General features: G+C 43.4%; 1 protein-coding gene across 1 annotated transcript in view; it reads right to left on the bottom strand.

Moving 5' to 3' along the window:
- The window catches only part of st7l (suppression of tumorigenicity 7 like), a 22,278-nt gene extending 6,297 nt beyond the window's left edge, over window positions 1-15,981 (bottom strand). Inside the window, exons 1-12 of the mRNA XM_056605567.1 lie at window positions 15,786-15,981; window positions 15,284-15,366; window positions 14,861-15,020; window positions 14,247-14,301; window positions 13,605-13,720; window positions 13,165-13,243; window positions 12,830-12,918; window positions 12,570-12,670; window positions 11,838-11,952; window positions 11,670-11,742; window positions 11,449-11,551; window positions 4,280-4,430 (exon numbers count right to left, since the gene is read on the bottom strand). Of these exons, the coding sequence (XP_056461542.1) occupies window positions 4,280-4,430; window positions 11,449-11,551; window positions 11,670-11,742; window positions 11,838-11,952; window positions 12,570-12,670; window positions 12,830-12,918; window positions 13,165-13,243; window positions 13,605-13,720; window positions 14,247-14,301; window positions 14,861-15,020; window positions 15,284-15,366; window positions 15,786-15,954 (1,294 nt within the window). The 5' untranslated portion in view covers window positions 15,955-15,981. The remainder of the gene's footprint in view (window positions 1-4,279; window positions 4,431-11,448; window positions 11,552-11,669; window positions 11,743-11,837; window positions 11,953-12,569; window positions 12,671-12,829; window positions 12,919-13,164; window positions 13,244-13,604; window positions 13,721-14,246; window positions 14,302-14,860; window positions 15,021-15,283; window positions 15,367-15,785) is intronic.

Here is a 15,981-nt window from a genome sequence, read left to right as displayed (position 1 = left end):
GTCTTTTTTACACGTAGTAAGTTTCAATAACTCCATACCATTACATACCGACATTCAAGCAGCAAAGATGAGACGTCGTTGTGTGGTGAGAACTGATAGAAAATCGATAACAACAACAATTTTTTGTAACCTACAATAAATAAAGCAGGCTTCCAGTCAATGGAAAAATGGCTTCTCCCCACCGGCGATTGTTGTTGTTTACGATTTTCTATCAGTTCTCACCACACAGCGACGTCTCATCTTTGCTCCTTGAATGTCGATATGTAATGGTATGGAGTTATTGAAACTTACTACGTGTAAAAAAGACAACATGAACATTCAAAGAAATTGAATGTTTATTTTTCATTGAATGTTTACATAAAGTTGCACTGGGTGCCTTTAAGACACAGAGAAACATTAAATGGCTTAAATCACGTGAAGGGTTTTGAACAAAAGTTCAAAAGTCTAAATGGAGTAAACAATGTAAACATGAACACCATTTAAGAAAATGTAAATTGTTGGAAACAATTGTGTGTGTGTGTGTGTGTGTGCGCGCGCGCGTCAGAGTTTCCGTTGTCCGGTAATTACCGGTCATTGACCTAAAAAAAATTAGCAGGACCGAAAATTCTAAATGTCTCCGGTCAAAATAACCAATGGAAATAATTCTCTCTGCACAATTTGAATTGTGTTTAAATATGCAACAGTGGTCATTTGTTTAGCCAATTCATGTAAAACAATGAAGGTTTTGATCGACCCGACCCGCGGACCGGGCCGGGCCGATATTTCCCACCACTATCCCGGTCGGGCCGGGCCTTTGATCGAGCGTATGTGTTTTTTTTTTATCATTGCTTTATTGGCCTAATCTAAGGAGAAATCTATGCCATAAACAGAAATATTATAGGCCTTTATTACACGGGTCTTCTCAATGCCGTGGAACGCTCCGTTCACTTGCATGGGTAGTAAGTAGTCCGGTAACTTGTCAACCCCAGCGTCTTCGGTTGCTAAGCGACGTCAACGTCTTTGGTGGACTATTTCACTGCTGATCAACACTACGAATGTTGGTAACGAATAAATTGTAAAAAGACAAACCATGTGAAGTTATTTTTCGTTTTGGCAAGTAGCCGTGTAATTGCTTCGGCTTCAATTATTATTATTATTATTATTATTATTATTATTATTATTCTTCTTATTATTATTATTATTATTCCTTACATATATATTTAGCAGAGTAGGCCTAAGTAACAAATGTGTACAAAGTTACACATGTATCAAAAAAAATGCAGCCCAATAGAGCGGGAAAAACAGCCCAATCTGGCAACACTGCCTGAACGTCTTCCAAAAGTAGCCAAATCTGGCGGGAAAAACTGCCCAATCTGGCAACACTGCTGAACTTTCCTCACGCTCCAGCGTCAACGTAAATCAATGAGACCAACTGAAAACGAAGCCGGTATGAAACTAAAACTGTGATTCTGAATAAAGTTTAAATGATATCAAAATTCGGGTTGAAAAATCTAAACGGTTGAAAAATTATTGAGTTACGATGTCTTAAAGGCACCCAGTGCAACTTTCGAGGCTTAAAAATAAACATTCAATTTCTAGTCTTTTTTACACGTAGTAAGTTTCAATAACTCCATACCATTACATACCGACATTCAAGCAGCAAAGATGAGACGTCGTTGTGTGGTGAGAACTGATAGAAAATCAATAACAACAACAATGCCGCCATTTTCTTTATTTTTTGTAACCTACAATAAATAAAGCAGGCTTCCAGTCAATGGAAAAATGGCTTCTCCCCACCGGCGATTGTTGTTGTTTACAATTTTCTATCAGTTCTCACCACACAGCGACGTCTCATCTTTGCTCCTTGAATTTCGATATGTAATGGTATGGTGTTATTGAAACTTACTACGTGTAAAAAAGACTAGAAATTTAATGTTTATTTTTCATTGAATGTTTACATAAAGTTGCACTGGGTGCCTTTAAGTAGTAAAATCATGAATCATGAAAACAGCTGAAAACAAAGCCGGTATGAAACTAAACTGTGATTCTGAAGAAAGCTTAAATGATATCGAAATTCCGTTTAGATATTATTGAAGATACAAGTGTTTAGATTTGTTAAAGGTCCCATGACATGAAAATCTCACTTTGGGAGGTTTTCTAACATAAATATGGGTTCCCCTAGCCTGCCTATGGTCCCCCAGTGGCTAAAACTTGCGTTTGGTGTAAAACTAGCACTAGCTGTTCTGCTCGCCTTCGAAAAAACGGAGGCTCAAGCGCGCTGATTTGGAATGTCTGTGCTCATGACGTCATCAAGAATCTCAGCTCCTCCCCTTACTCTGCCTGGCCCGCCCAGAGACGTTGGCCCGCCAATGAGACTCGACCGTGCGAGTGCCACATGTGTGTGTGTGTGAATACACACACTGTAACGCAAGTGTTTCTTGTCGGTTCTTTGACGTGTCTTGTATTTCCACAACGAGACTGTCGTGGGGGTTATCTGAGCCATGGTTGAGAAGGAATTGGGGGAAAGGAACTTTGGTTTGACTCGCTGAAGTACATGAACTGCGACATGCCGCCGGTTGCCGCGAGGCACCATCGCCCGGCAGCGGGCAGCCGGCAGCAGGCAGCGCGCGGTTCAGTCGACTTCAGGTTGATGTGAAAGTGGAAGAACCAGAGACGTCGCAGAACCCGACAAAGTCGTTTGTGATTCATAATATCGTCTGGAGGCGCACACAATATGTTATATGATATAGATATCTATGTATTATATGATATTATTTAGATATAGAGCTCCAGGACTGTAACGCAAGTGTTGTACACTTCCTTGTTATTTGGATAACCGTTCTGCTGTTGGTGTGATGACACGTCAAAGAACCGACAAGAAACACTTGCGTTACAGTGTGTGTATTCACATTGATGTGGACGTTGAAGAACCAGGAACGTCGGAGAACCCAACGCGGTCGTTTGAGATTCATAATATCGGCTGCTCAGGGCCACACCCCCACCCTCCTCCTTGACACGCCCACCGAAACAGCGCATTTGGGGGAAGCTCAATGTGAGACTGGCTCGGAGTGGCTGTAACTCTGCACCACGGCTGAATTTAGGGAACGTCCTTGAATACTGTGTTAGTTGCCCACTAATACCTATATTAAAGAATACATAAAATAGCATGTCATGGGACCTTTAAATGGTTTGAACGAAGATAAACGGTTGAAAGTTGATTTAGTTACGTCTTAAAATGTTGAAGTACCAGAGGCTCCGCTCCGCCATCCTCCCTCGGACTCCCTTGTTAAAAATAAAATTATTAGTATTTGTAGAATATCTTAAAAAGTATAAAATATTTAAAAATCTGAAAAGACGCGTGCGATTGCAAGCTATTCTGAATATTTTAAAATTTGAATGGAGTCTATAGGTCATTGGTTCGCGGCCCACAGAAACATTCCTGGCGGCCCGCAATGACATACAGATGTAAGTCCAAAATCTTCTTCTTTTTTTATTATTATTATTATTACTATTTTTTATTATATATCAATATTCATTTAAACAAAAATAAATACATATAAAGAGGAAAGTCTACTCTCTCTAGCTTTCAATTAAATCCTGTTACATTTGTTAGTTTTTAATTCGACTGTACATTACTTTGAAAGGATGAACCTCAGTTTCGTGATTTAGACCCCACTCGACCTCAATCCCATTGGTCCACGGTGCAATGTTTTTTTTCACCACTGGGATGCTGACGGCGTTTGCCGTCTAATCTTTTTTCCTTTGGCGGCCCTCAGTCAAATTGTGGGTTCCAAAATTGGCCCTCAGCTGTCAAAACTTTGAGAACCCCTGCTCTAGGTGATAATTGAGGAAGGAGATAGGTCCCAAAGTTTGTAGAGAATAATAAAGAAAGAAAGAATAAATAGAACAATAGTTGAGCGCTGCATGTAGCACTCACCTAACACAGGGATGCTTCTATCCCTACTAGTTGCTACTCAGATCGAAACATATACAATTAAATAAAAGACAAGGAGAGTGAAGCCCGTTCTTTCAGAAAGACGCAGGTTGGTTATTGCACGCTATAACCGAGATTGAGTGTCTGGGAGGAATGCGTTGAATGCACGCCGAACATTAAATTGTCTCAGTGACTGAACATAATAACTGCGCGTCTTGTGCCACTTGAAATAACACATAAAATAACAACCCTTAACTTGCATAAATAAATCTCAAATAACTGAAGAAGGTGAGACATTTCAGTCAACAACTGAAACCCCTGCGCCGGATGGCTCACTGCGTGGCTGTGCTGGCGAGCTGTACGTACTTCCCTCCCAGGTGCAGTGCAGCAGGTTTAAGGCCCCCTCTGCTCTCTTCCAGTGCTGCAGGTGGAAGAAGGCGTACGCCACCGCCTCACTGTCTCCCCTCTTGAGGATGTGTTCTGGTGGCAGGATCAGACTCTTCATCTCCAACAGGTACTGCAACACAGCAAAAGACCACGCAAACATATAGGATGAGCCTATAGCAACCGGTAGGGTGTCTGTATTGAAATCGGGTTCTCCATGCACATAGACGTATAATAAACTATTTGTATAGCACGTTTACAAAGTGCTTTAACAGACACAATGCAGACAATTAGGAGCAAAAAAAATGAAAGTTATAATATGTTAAATTGACACAGACCGTTTCAAATGGGTAATTTGAGTCTAAATCGCAATATTAGTCGGCCTGACCTCTCCTCCTCAAACCAGAAGATCAGACGGGTTACCAGGTTGAGGCCACTGAACCAACACGAGCACAAGACGAGCCTAGATTATGATGATTGGAGAGGAGGTCCAAAAAAAAAATGTTTTTGACAATGACAAGCGCAGACAAGTACGCTGATCACTGTAGGTTGATCAGCTAATGAATAGGTTAGCAAATTATAAACCAACTCATGCATCATCAGTCTTGAAATCAAACTGGGCTCCAAGCAGTCTCCATCTTTCAAATCCATCTCCAAGATTTACCTGTGTTTGGTCATTCCAAACACTTCTGGTCTGGTAGAATTAGTCCAATCTCAGGTCGATTTTTTTTCTTTATCTTAGTTAATTGTTAATACTTCCATGGCTGCGGTACGCCCAGAAGACCGTTTTTCAATGTGGGAATAGAACCCCTTACCCTGGCAGTGTTAATGCCATGTTCCACCGATTGAGCCACATAGGTCAGACACAAGCTTTGAATCTAGTAACCAAAAGTAAAAGAACACCGTACACCATAAATATTTGGTTGGTTATCTGTACACCAAACAAACAGCAGTGCTAGAATATGCTTATTCAAATTCAATAAAAATCGATCTATGCATAATCAATGTGTTTCTGCATTCAGTTTCTCAACTGTGTCCTATTGAACAAGCAAATTGTCAGCACTATACTTGATGGAATATACAGCGCACGCAATAATGTCATACCCGACCGCGCAATAAAAAGGTTACCAAAAACATAATTGGGTGTTCTGGTAGGCTGCTCCCCAGGACTGTACCATGACTAGTATGTCGCAGTGGTTAGATCCAACGTAATTATTAAGGAGTGCGGGTGGCATTGTGAAAAGGACATGGTCAGCCAGCCATGGGGTTGTCAAACAATCACCACCCTGGTAGGACCTCAACTATTCCTACCGGCTCCAGGAAATCTAACCTCACTGTTGGTGGAGCTGCAGAGATCAATGCAGTATCATAGGTCACTACTTAGTTTGAATCACCTCGCCTCTCTCCCCCCGTTTCCAAGTTGATACCTCATCCATTACATCCTGTTGTGCAATTCCCACTTGCTAACTGTCAACAGACACAAAAATATTTCCCTCATGTGAGGTACTTGTTGTGCAATTGTTCAATGTGGGAGGGAAAAGCTTTCCAAAGCTCTCTCGTGTGTTATTGTTACACTACACCCCCTCCCTGCTGTGTAGGTCTGGCCCGTCGAGCCGCTCGGTCCACCCACCGTGCTGATGAATGCCCCCGTAACGGAGAGCTGCGATGTATAGAATGTGAACCGAGTGCCATCCGCGTCTTGGAAAAATGGCCATCTTGGCTAAGAATAAGAGCATGCTTGGATGCGATACATTGGAATGCATCCCTCCATTCTCTGTGTGTTCTCAAACGCCCAGTGCCGGACTGAACGCGTGGTAGCCTCTCAACTGCTTCCCGGTCTCCTGAGGCGGCCGCTCTATGTGTGGTATGTCTGTGTGGCCCAGTGTGGCCAGGTTCTGTGTTTAACTAATCCAGCGTGTGGGGCCGAGGCCCCCGCTGGGCCAAATTCCCAGGCAGACAGCACCGCAGCGCTCTGGCTCTCAGACTGACACTTTGCGAAGGTTACCCCACAGATAATCCTCTCTAATCCCCTCCATGGTCACAGGCCCCCGCCGGCCCGCCAGCCAGCCAAAAAGTCGGTCAGCCGGTCGGCAAGTGAGCCGTTACAGTGCTGTGATCACAGACAGACAACCAGCCAGACAAGTCAGTCAAGCAGCCTGTTTTAAACCCCGCTCATCCTAATTCCTTTCCTCCTTGGTCCTTTTTGACACGCCAGGTAACCGTGATCCTGAACCTCTCGTGACTGCCACGGAAGACAGGCCAATCCCAGCATGCCCCTGCCCCGCTCCGCTGCCCTATCCCAGGCCCCGGCCTCTGAGACGCGCTCACACCCTGGAACACCTTCAGTCATGTCCAGTGTGCCAAGCCACTGGACTAGTCAACCCTTTGCTCCATTCATGGTTTTATTTACTTGGTTCAAGATTGACTGCATTACTGTACTTGTTCTATATTAATCACATCCCGTTGTCATACTTGTCTAATAATTATACCCCATGTATTTTATTATTTATTGTAAATAAATATCAATTTAGTATATGCTACAAGTGAACCTCCTAAAATGGAGCAAATTTGATTGGTTAGCTATCTCGGGATATTGGGCAATATCCCATGAGGGAGATCTCAAACTCGGGATATTGTTTTCATCGCAAAATGTCTCGCTTTGTTCGCTAATAAAAACAAGTGTATACCGGCAAAAAGTGTTATCTTGTTTATTTTTGGAGTATTCACGTGTAGTATATACAACAACAACTATTCCCCTCTGTGCATAATTGTTAAATATCATTGGTTTTGAACCCCTGGCAATGTTAATGCCATGTTCCAGCAATAAGGTTACACAGAGCCGCCTTTTAAATACTGCAGACTAACATTAAAAAAGGTTGCACATCTTAAATAATATTGGTTACATTTGGGGGTTATTTGCACACCGTGCCAACCGAGATAGACCATATAGCTGAGACTGGTGCAGATCCAGTTGCTTGAGAAAACCACTGTTGAATATAAACAAACGCTGTTGCTGCTACTCCTTTATCAAACGGCGGAATAGCAGCCACAGCAACAGTTTGTCGGTATCCAATCTACACGTGGTTCCTCCCTCATTACAGACGTGCATAGGTCTGAAGCTTCGCCTGTGAGGGGCGACCATTATGTCTCTTGACCCCTTGTCTGGTTTGCTTCAAGGCGAAAACAGTTTGGAGCGGGGGGGGCGGCGCAGGGCAGCTGTCCTCCGTGGCACGCTAGACCTGGCGACACCTCCTCGGCAGTCAGATCCTCCTCCCACCGTCCCGGCCCTCCTTCCTGCTCGGTACACCGTACCTCCCTGTGCTCTGCTGCCTCTTTGATGAAAGGATTGTGTTTCATGTGTTCCTCTTTTATCCTGGGCCAGTCATAAGCCCAGGGCATAACTCACGAGAGGCCGTCTCGTTCTAATCATGCGACGGTGACATAAGCCCCCCGTCGTGTTCAAAAGAGCCTGACTGGCCAACCCCCTCCACCCACAGTCCACAAACACAATCACACACAAGCACACCGTAGGACTATACCCACAGTCCACAAACACAATCACACACAAGCACACCGTAGGACTATACCCACAGTCCACAAACACAATCACACACAAGCACACCGTAGGACTATACCCACAGTACACAAACACAATCACACACACAAGCACACCGTAGGACTATACCCGCAGTACAAACAATGCAATTGTCACAAGTGTACAATGAGGACAGCGGGTTTGGTGAGGGAGAAGAAGGTAGACGGAAATTTATCTCAAAACAGCTTGCAGAGAGACGACCAAATATGCACTTCTGGGAAGAACCACCAAATACTACTGAGGGTTATGTCCATGAAAACTGGAAGAAGGAAAAGAATCTGCAGGATAACGCCAGCAACACTTAATAAGGAAATAGGAGGGAATACCCTCTCTTATCTCATCTCAGAGTCAAACCTCATCCATCTAAATTTAGACCTAAAGACATGGTGCGCCTCAATTTAAAGACATGGTGCGACTCAATTTACGAACGAAAAAGCCAATTTGAGATGTGAACCAGACCACGGGGCCCGGCTCCTTCGCCATGATAGGCTACCCCCCGAATAGGAACTGTCAAGGCAAATGGGGTGAGATGAGAAACCGCTCCCTGCAATGGAGCAAACTAGCGGGCTAGATGGGCCCGTGTCACCCCGATGCCCAGAGGAACGCGGGCCAAAAGGACTCCATGCAAATGCAAAGCAGATTGAAGAGGCCCCACACCCCTTGATCGGCCAAGCACGCATCCGGCCTACTGTCAGACCCCTAACCACGGAGTGCTGGACTGCCTGATTGGAATGGACAGAAAGATGGGGAGGGAGGCAGGGAGGGAGGGGGAGAGAGGGGGAGGTAAACGATCGGAGAAGGGAGGGATGAAAGAAAAGAAAAAAAAGAATAGAAGAGGGCGAAAAGGAAGGATGACAAGGTGAAAGATACAAGAGGGCGAGGTGAGCAACGACAGGGCATCGGGTTTGACTGAGTCGTGTGTGCGTACAGTACGTGCACACGTGTGTGTCTGTGCTCCGGTAGGTGTCTAGGGTTTAGCAACGGTTCAAGAGAGCCGGTGTGTGACGTCAAAAAAAGGGTGCTGTTTAAGGCCCCACGTTCCCGGTGTATAACCTGTCTTGTGGCCACAGCCCACTGCATCGCAGCCCTCTTTGTTGGCCTCTCGGTGGAAGTCACACACCCTTGAGAAACCTGCTCATGTGAAAAATGACTCTGGGAAACAAGGATACGTGAACAAGTATGTGAGTGGTTCAGCCCATTCCATAACTGGATATTTGCGCCAGAAGCCATATAAAAAATTAACAACTGAAGAATTTACTGATATGAATCACAAGTATGAAGAATAGTTAAACAGTTCCAGTCTGACGCTTGGCTAACTTCACCGAAGTATGACTGAGCATATTCATATATTATTCAGAGGTTCTCAGAAACCACCTAAATCACAGGTGACTGATTTAGACACACCCGACAACACAAAATACACAAACTCCATCACAGTTCCACTTTGAATCTGAGCATTATCTTCACAACATCTAGCGTGATGCATTGATTTAGGTTGTCAGTGGTAATATCCCCAAACTCTGATTCTCCAGATCTGATTAAATTCCATGGTGTTCACGGTGGACAGGTTGCATGTGGTTTAACAATCTCTCAATCTCAACAACACAATTATGACAAATATACCATTTCATGGTGGCCTGACATTTTACAGCTTAATTTATCGCAATATGACAGCTTTAATGCTCCAGCATTTGAAAGTAAAACACGTCAAGGTTATAGCAAAATGGGATCTCTGAGGAATTCCAAACATCCAGACCTGAATATGGATGCTTTTATTTTCAAGAACTGTTTTGCTTGGCAGCACAAATAGCTGCAAGAGCAGCTGCCTTTGCCTCCACTTGTCTACGTCTCATTATTAGTTCAGTAAATAAACCAGGCGCCAAACAACGCGGCCTTACAGCTACTGCTGGAGAACTTTTTTATGACATCCCCTGAGCCTAACTATGCACACTTACTAGAGCTCCTACGCAAACAACAACAATACAGCAACCCAATAAATGTCACATCATCCGTTTATTAGTCTGTTTAAGTGCCCTTCGGTTACTTTGGCATCGTGACAGTAGCCGGGCGGTTTCAATGCAAGAGCGGCAGGTGAACTATCCCGGAGAGACAGCAGAAGATAAAAGTCAGATTAGTCTATTGTACGAGGCAAGTGTAAGGTGTCCTTTGACTCTGAAACCGCAGAGCCCAGGTGGTGTGGGGAAATGTGCCCTTTTTATTTGTGTAGTCTGTCCATGATAACATGTCAACACTCGGTGTGTGTGTGTGTGTGTGTGTGTGTGTGTGTGTGTGTGTGTGTGTGTGTGTGTGTGTGTGTGTGTGTGTGTGTGTGTGTGTGTGTGTGTGTGTGTGTGTGTGTGAGGTGATAAAAGAGAAGCAGGGAGGGGGAGAGGGGTAGAGGGAGACAAGAGAGATGCCCAAGGCAGGGTTGTGGTGATGGGGTGGGGTTGGAGTAAGGTGGGTGACAGTTGGAAAGACATGGAGGATGAGGGCTCTTCACTTCAAAGAACCCATCAAAGAGCTTCCCCCCCAGTCTGTGGCCCCCACAAGCTACACACACTCTCTCTCTCTCTTTTTAAAGAGAGGCACGAGAGATGAAACACAGACACACAACAAAGGATAAATGAAGACAAAACTGTGCTGCGGTAGATAGGAGTGTGTGTGTGTGTGTGTGTGTGTGTGTGTGTGTGTGTGTGTGTGTGTGTGTGTGTGTGTGTGTGTGTGTGTGTGTGTGTGTGTGTGTGTGTGTGTGTGTGTGTGTGTGTGTGTGTGTGTGACCCAAGCCTAATCCCTGTGGGAAGAGATGTAGAGGGCAGCAGAAACATCCAGGGTATTGTTGGAAGTGTGTGCTGTGTATTTTGCATCACAACCACATGCTACATTGATATGTGCTGAAGCGATGGGGCCAATCTGTATATTGAATGATGATATTCTTCACTCATATGAGTAATGATTTAGTCATTGATTTTAGACGTTATTATTCAGGAAACAATGCTGTGATCACTTATATACAAGAAAATAAATTGGAAACAAAGCCATACAAGCCCAAATCATTTTACACAAATGAAAAACAACCAATCCTAAAATCAACCTGACAATGACCTGGAAAGATCTAAATCCCAATTGAAAATAGGCACAACATTGCAATTACCAACAAGGACCTTTAGTGACACCTGCTGGTAAAACATAATAAACATGATACCAGACAACCAGCTCTCCTGGCTTAAAAGCAGTACAGACAAAGGCTGTTTCCATACAGTCAGGATGTTGTGTATCCAGCATGCAGATTGACTAAGATGTACTGGTCCTCACCAGTTGTTTGAGTGTGTGTTCGTGTGGGGGGGGGGGGGGGGGGGGGGTCCGTCTGTGTTTTTATTAGTCTATTGAGTGTTTGAGGTTTTATTGAGTGTGTGTGCGTTTTTTATTTAGTCTGTGTGTTTGTGTTTTATTGAGTGTGTGTGTGTATTAGTTTTTTTAATGAGTCTGTGTGTGTGTGTGTGTGTGTGTGTGTGCGCCCGTGCGCTTACGTGTGAATGTGTGTTTGTTGTTGCCTGACCTTTGGCACGTGTGGATTGAACTCCACAGCTCTGTGTATGGCCTCTACAGCATTCATCTCTGCTGTGCTGAGCCCTCGCCGAGACGCTGCCTCTGGAGAGAATCTGGATACACACACACACACACACACACACCTTAGTAAACAGACAATAGGTTAAGTATATCGCTATGGGCAAATGATGTTGTTCCAGTATAAACTGCATACAAAAAACACAATCGTACTTATCTGAAACAGCCCGTGCTTTCAGAAGTGCAGATGTGTAGCATATCGTTGCTGATTTTGGCAAGCTGATATCTATTCAGGAGAAGAAATTAAAACACTTCAATAAAAACAAAGATGGACAATCATGTCTCTTCAATGCAGCTATATTGTTGATCTTGCACACACACCATCGTATTTGGCGAGCACTGCTTGCACATCAGCATATGCCTGCAGCTCTAGGAGGGCCTCCAAGAGGTTTTCGTGTATGTTTAACATTCCCAACAATGGGAATTCTTTCATTAACTGTGAAGAGAGCAAATGAAAAACAGAGTGAGAAACACGCTTTTGGCGAAGGTAACAGTGGAACACTCCACAGCTTGCCCCACATACAATCTCAATTAAGACATGAAGAAATCCGTCAGACAGTTCATCATGAAGAGTGGAGCAGCGTTAGCTAAGGAGGTGGAGCAGATTGACTGGCAACTATGGGGGAGGGTCACGGTATCCTGGTGCCAAACACTTAACCCACTTAACCCTTCTCTGCATAGTGTGTGTGTGTGTGTGTGTGTGTGTGTGTGTGTGTGTGTGTGTGTGTGTGTGTGTGTGTGTGTTCATTAATTGTGAAGTCCATTGAGTGTCGAAGGAAAGCAACTATGCAGAAACTCAGCCCATTTAAGAGTGGCAACCGAGGCTTTTATCTAAAAATGTTAAAGCCATTGATTACAACATCAGCATGTTGTTGTTTTTAACTGGTCTTTAATCTTACGTCCTGGAGTACATCCAACACATTAAGAAAACGTCACCTTTGCCCGCTGCTTTCAGAGGCCACGGTGAAAGAATGAATGAACGCATGAATGAATGAATAATTCAATAAATAGACCCAGCAAGCCATATGAACTTTCAGCACAGGGATCACTCACATCTCGCATCATTTTAACTGCTTCTTTAATTCGGCCGAGCTTGCGTGCACACATGGCCAGTCTCCGCTTTATGTACACCAGCAGGTTGACATCTTTTCCTGCTGTGTGAAACAAGCAGGAGGTTAATGAATGACATAAAAAAATGGTGTAGACGGACAGTGATTTCGTGTTGCGTTTCTCCTTTGTCCAGGGCACGGAGACCAGTACGATGATGAATCTGTGTGTTTTGAATGTAAGGAAGTGAAAATGATGGTTCCTACCACTTTTAAGTGCTTGTTTGAAGAGACGCTCTGCCTCTGTGATAGTGGTGGCCTCCTCTTCCGCAAGAAGCACATAGGCTGCGGCACACCTGCACCAGCGCACGCACAGACACGATCAACATGTTTTTTATTAATTTATACCAAATATTTTAGTTATTTTGATTCAATGAAGATAATACATTTATTCAGGTTAATTTCTTCTCATGGCTTTACAAATGCCATGATAGTGATATTCATGCAGAGTTCTTCTTTTGACTTGAATTTGCTTAAATAAGTTTAAAAAAAGATAAATATACCGTCCAACTATAAGAATGAATGAGTGGCACAGAACTTACTCATGGTTCATCTCTATGGCCTGGTAGGCTGCTCTGATCCTGGCCTGCGGGTTTCTCTCTCTCCAGGCTTTCTGCATCACTGGAACAATCAAACACGTATTAAAAGATGCGTCTCCGCAGCCTCTGAAAACATCCCTCAAACGTAAGCAAACACTAAATTCAAAAAGCCCTCCATCTAAGGAAACACAGGCTTTGTATCTGGCTCTTGCTTGTTCATATTTCTCATGTACGCGCATTGATGCTGGGGTATGTCACATCCTACAACATAAGTACGCTTTGTAGTGCCAAGTGTCTCCACTTAGCCTTGACTCGATCAAAAATCACTCCAAAGCTATGTTTGCTACTCTGCCCTTGATTTGTCAAAACATTTGTTATAGTCAGGGAATAACAGGAATAATTAATTCATAATAATAATAATAATAGTAATAATAATAATTTACCAGCGTCTTCCGGTCTTAACTGCTGAGTGTCCCCTGTGAAGAAGGTTTGGTGGTCTTGTGCAGATAGGTTCATGTCATAATACGTTAAAGGCTCCTTCCCAGTAACCCAGGTGTACCTGCCAAGCAAAGAAAAACAATATTTCACTGGCTGTGCGTGCATGCATGTGAAAATGCCGCGATATACTCATTCAAAATGCACCATGGAGCACAATGGCCCGGTACCTTTAGAGTAATTTTGAAATATGTCCCAACGTCTCGACTGCACCAGTGCCATCATGGTTGTGTTTAATGGGCGTTACGACAACCTTTTCAATCGCCTCGGACATGCAGCCATTATAATCAATGAAAGGTGCTCCTCCTTAGTACAAAGCGAAATAATCGCAGTTTAATTCTCGATTGTAAAAGCTAGCTTCTACTAACCACTTTCCCTCATTTCATGACATTATTCTTAGTACACGGATGCTCTTCCATCTAACTGCTCCCTGTAGAGCACGTGTAGCGTCTAGTGGACGTGACATTGATGATGCTCCAGTGGGGCCCTGTGGTAGGACGTCTCATGTGCCATCTTACAAGTTAATTAACATGCAGTTTGCTTTCAATGTAGCTAGCTTAATTTATATGTTTTGTTTCCAAGCAACCTACCTGCTGTACTCTGCTCCTCTGAACAAATTCAGGGGGTTTCTCCAGACCTTACACTCTGTAAAAGCAAAGGACACAATAGAAGACGCAAGATTAATTGCAATAATTTCTCACCGTTTGATATCGTGTTTGAAACATTAGACAGGGTCATGATTATCATGTGAACCAGAACAGCTTGGATAAGGAATCCTGAATGAAGTTATATTAGCACCAGGGTCCAAAATGAACCCCTACCACCAACAAATGGCAGATACCTTTGACTATTTGGCCGGTCAAACAAATCTCACGGTTACATTCTTTAAGAAATGGCTGGTCGATTTATCCACCCTGGCAGGTAAAAAGAAACAATTCTAAAAGTTAACGTTGGACCCTATCACAATCATTTAATAAAGAAAACGTTTTTGATTATATAGGCCAGTTTCATAGTCATTAATCAAGACTATAAAATATGTCCATAACATGAAGCAGTTTCTTATTGTTTTGATAGAGTGCTGCTAAAAGACCAAAATAAATATTATTACCTAACCCTAACCACTGAAGATGGTGCAGCAGGTGTAATTTCCTACATCGTTTAGAGACAATCAGAACAACCACAGCCCAATGTCTTCAATGTGTACCTGAAACGCTGGGTCTGGGCTCTGCATCTCCATTTACTGAGGAGAACAGACCACTGGTGGAGCTGCTCTCCACACCACCAAGAAGAGGACGCAGATGGCTGACTGACACCTGCTCAATGAATGAGGTGCCATATTTACGGAAATACCACCACTCAAATATCTGTTGAGAGGAAAGACGGGGAGATAGTCATGATTTGTCTGATGGTGCGTCAACAATATCCTACAAAGAACACTGTGTACAATCACCTACTGAGCAACAGGCTGATTATTAGCCAATAGAAGTAAAACGTGCCCATTATGGTGCACAGTACGTGGTCAATTCTTTGTGGTGTTCCTTATTATCCCTTAAACCATAGTATGGCATGATAAAGAAGCTAGAATAATAGTTGTACACTCAGATCAAGTAAGACGATGAGAACTCACCAATATGAGTCCAGAGATGAGAGAAGACGTTCCAGTAAGTGCCACATAGAATTTAGGTGTCAATGTATTTAGGAACACAGAGGCTGAAATAACAACAAAGTGGGCACATTTAGCGCAAAATCCTTTGATTTCAAACAAGCAAAACATTTCAAACTGCATATGACTTCATAACATGCGTTTTTCACCATTTCTATCCTGTCTCTTCTGCAGTGTAAAAAATATGCGAATGTAAATGTATGAAGAATAGATGCACGGCAACATTAGCACAATAGGAGACTAATTAGCGTCCACACTGCATATTGCAAGCAAGTTAAGGATGCTATTGTACACTAGTATAGAGGGTCTAATTTAAACGTGAGGCGAGTTTCGTTTTTCATTTTTTTTTTTCTTTGAATGTACTTTTCTGCAAAGACTGCAAAGAAAGGAATTGCTACCGCGAGCTGTCAACTAGTATTTCAGGTCCTCTGCTAACAATGGCTAGCTAACCGATGCATTCATTTACCTGAGGTAAAGCTTTCCTGGAGTTTCAAGGGACTCCGGAGAACGTATATCATGATCAGCACCATACCGAACCAAATGAAACATATGTAGGTCCATGACCATGAGAGCCAAGATTTTAATTTCTCCGTAAATCCAACAGATTGAGGATTATTGCCAGTGCTGTCCTCCATGTTTTTCCGGATGTCTGTAAACAGAGG

Source organism: Gadus chalcogrammus, chromosome 13 (assembly GCF_026213295.1).
Source record: "Gadus chalcogrammus isolate NIFS_2021 chromosome 13, NIFS_Gcha_1.0, whole genome shotgun sequence".
In the NCBI taxonomy this organism is placed as follows: domain Eukaryota; kingdom Metazoa; phylum Chordata; class Actinopteri; order Gadiformes; family Gadidae; genus Gadus; species Gadus chalcogrammus.
Note: the sequence above shows the minus strand (reverse complement) of the source record. Positions and strands in the feature narration are given on the sequence as shown.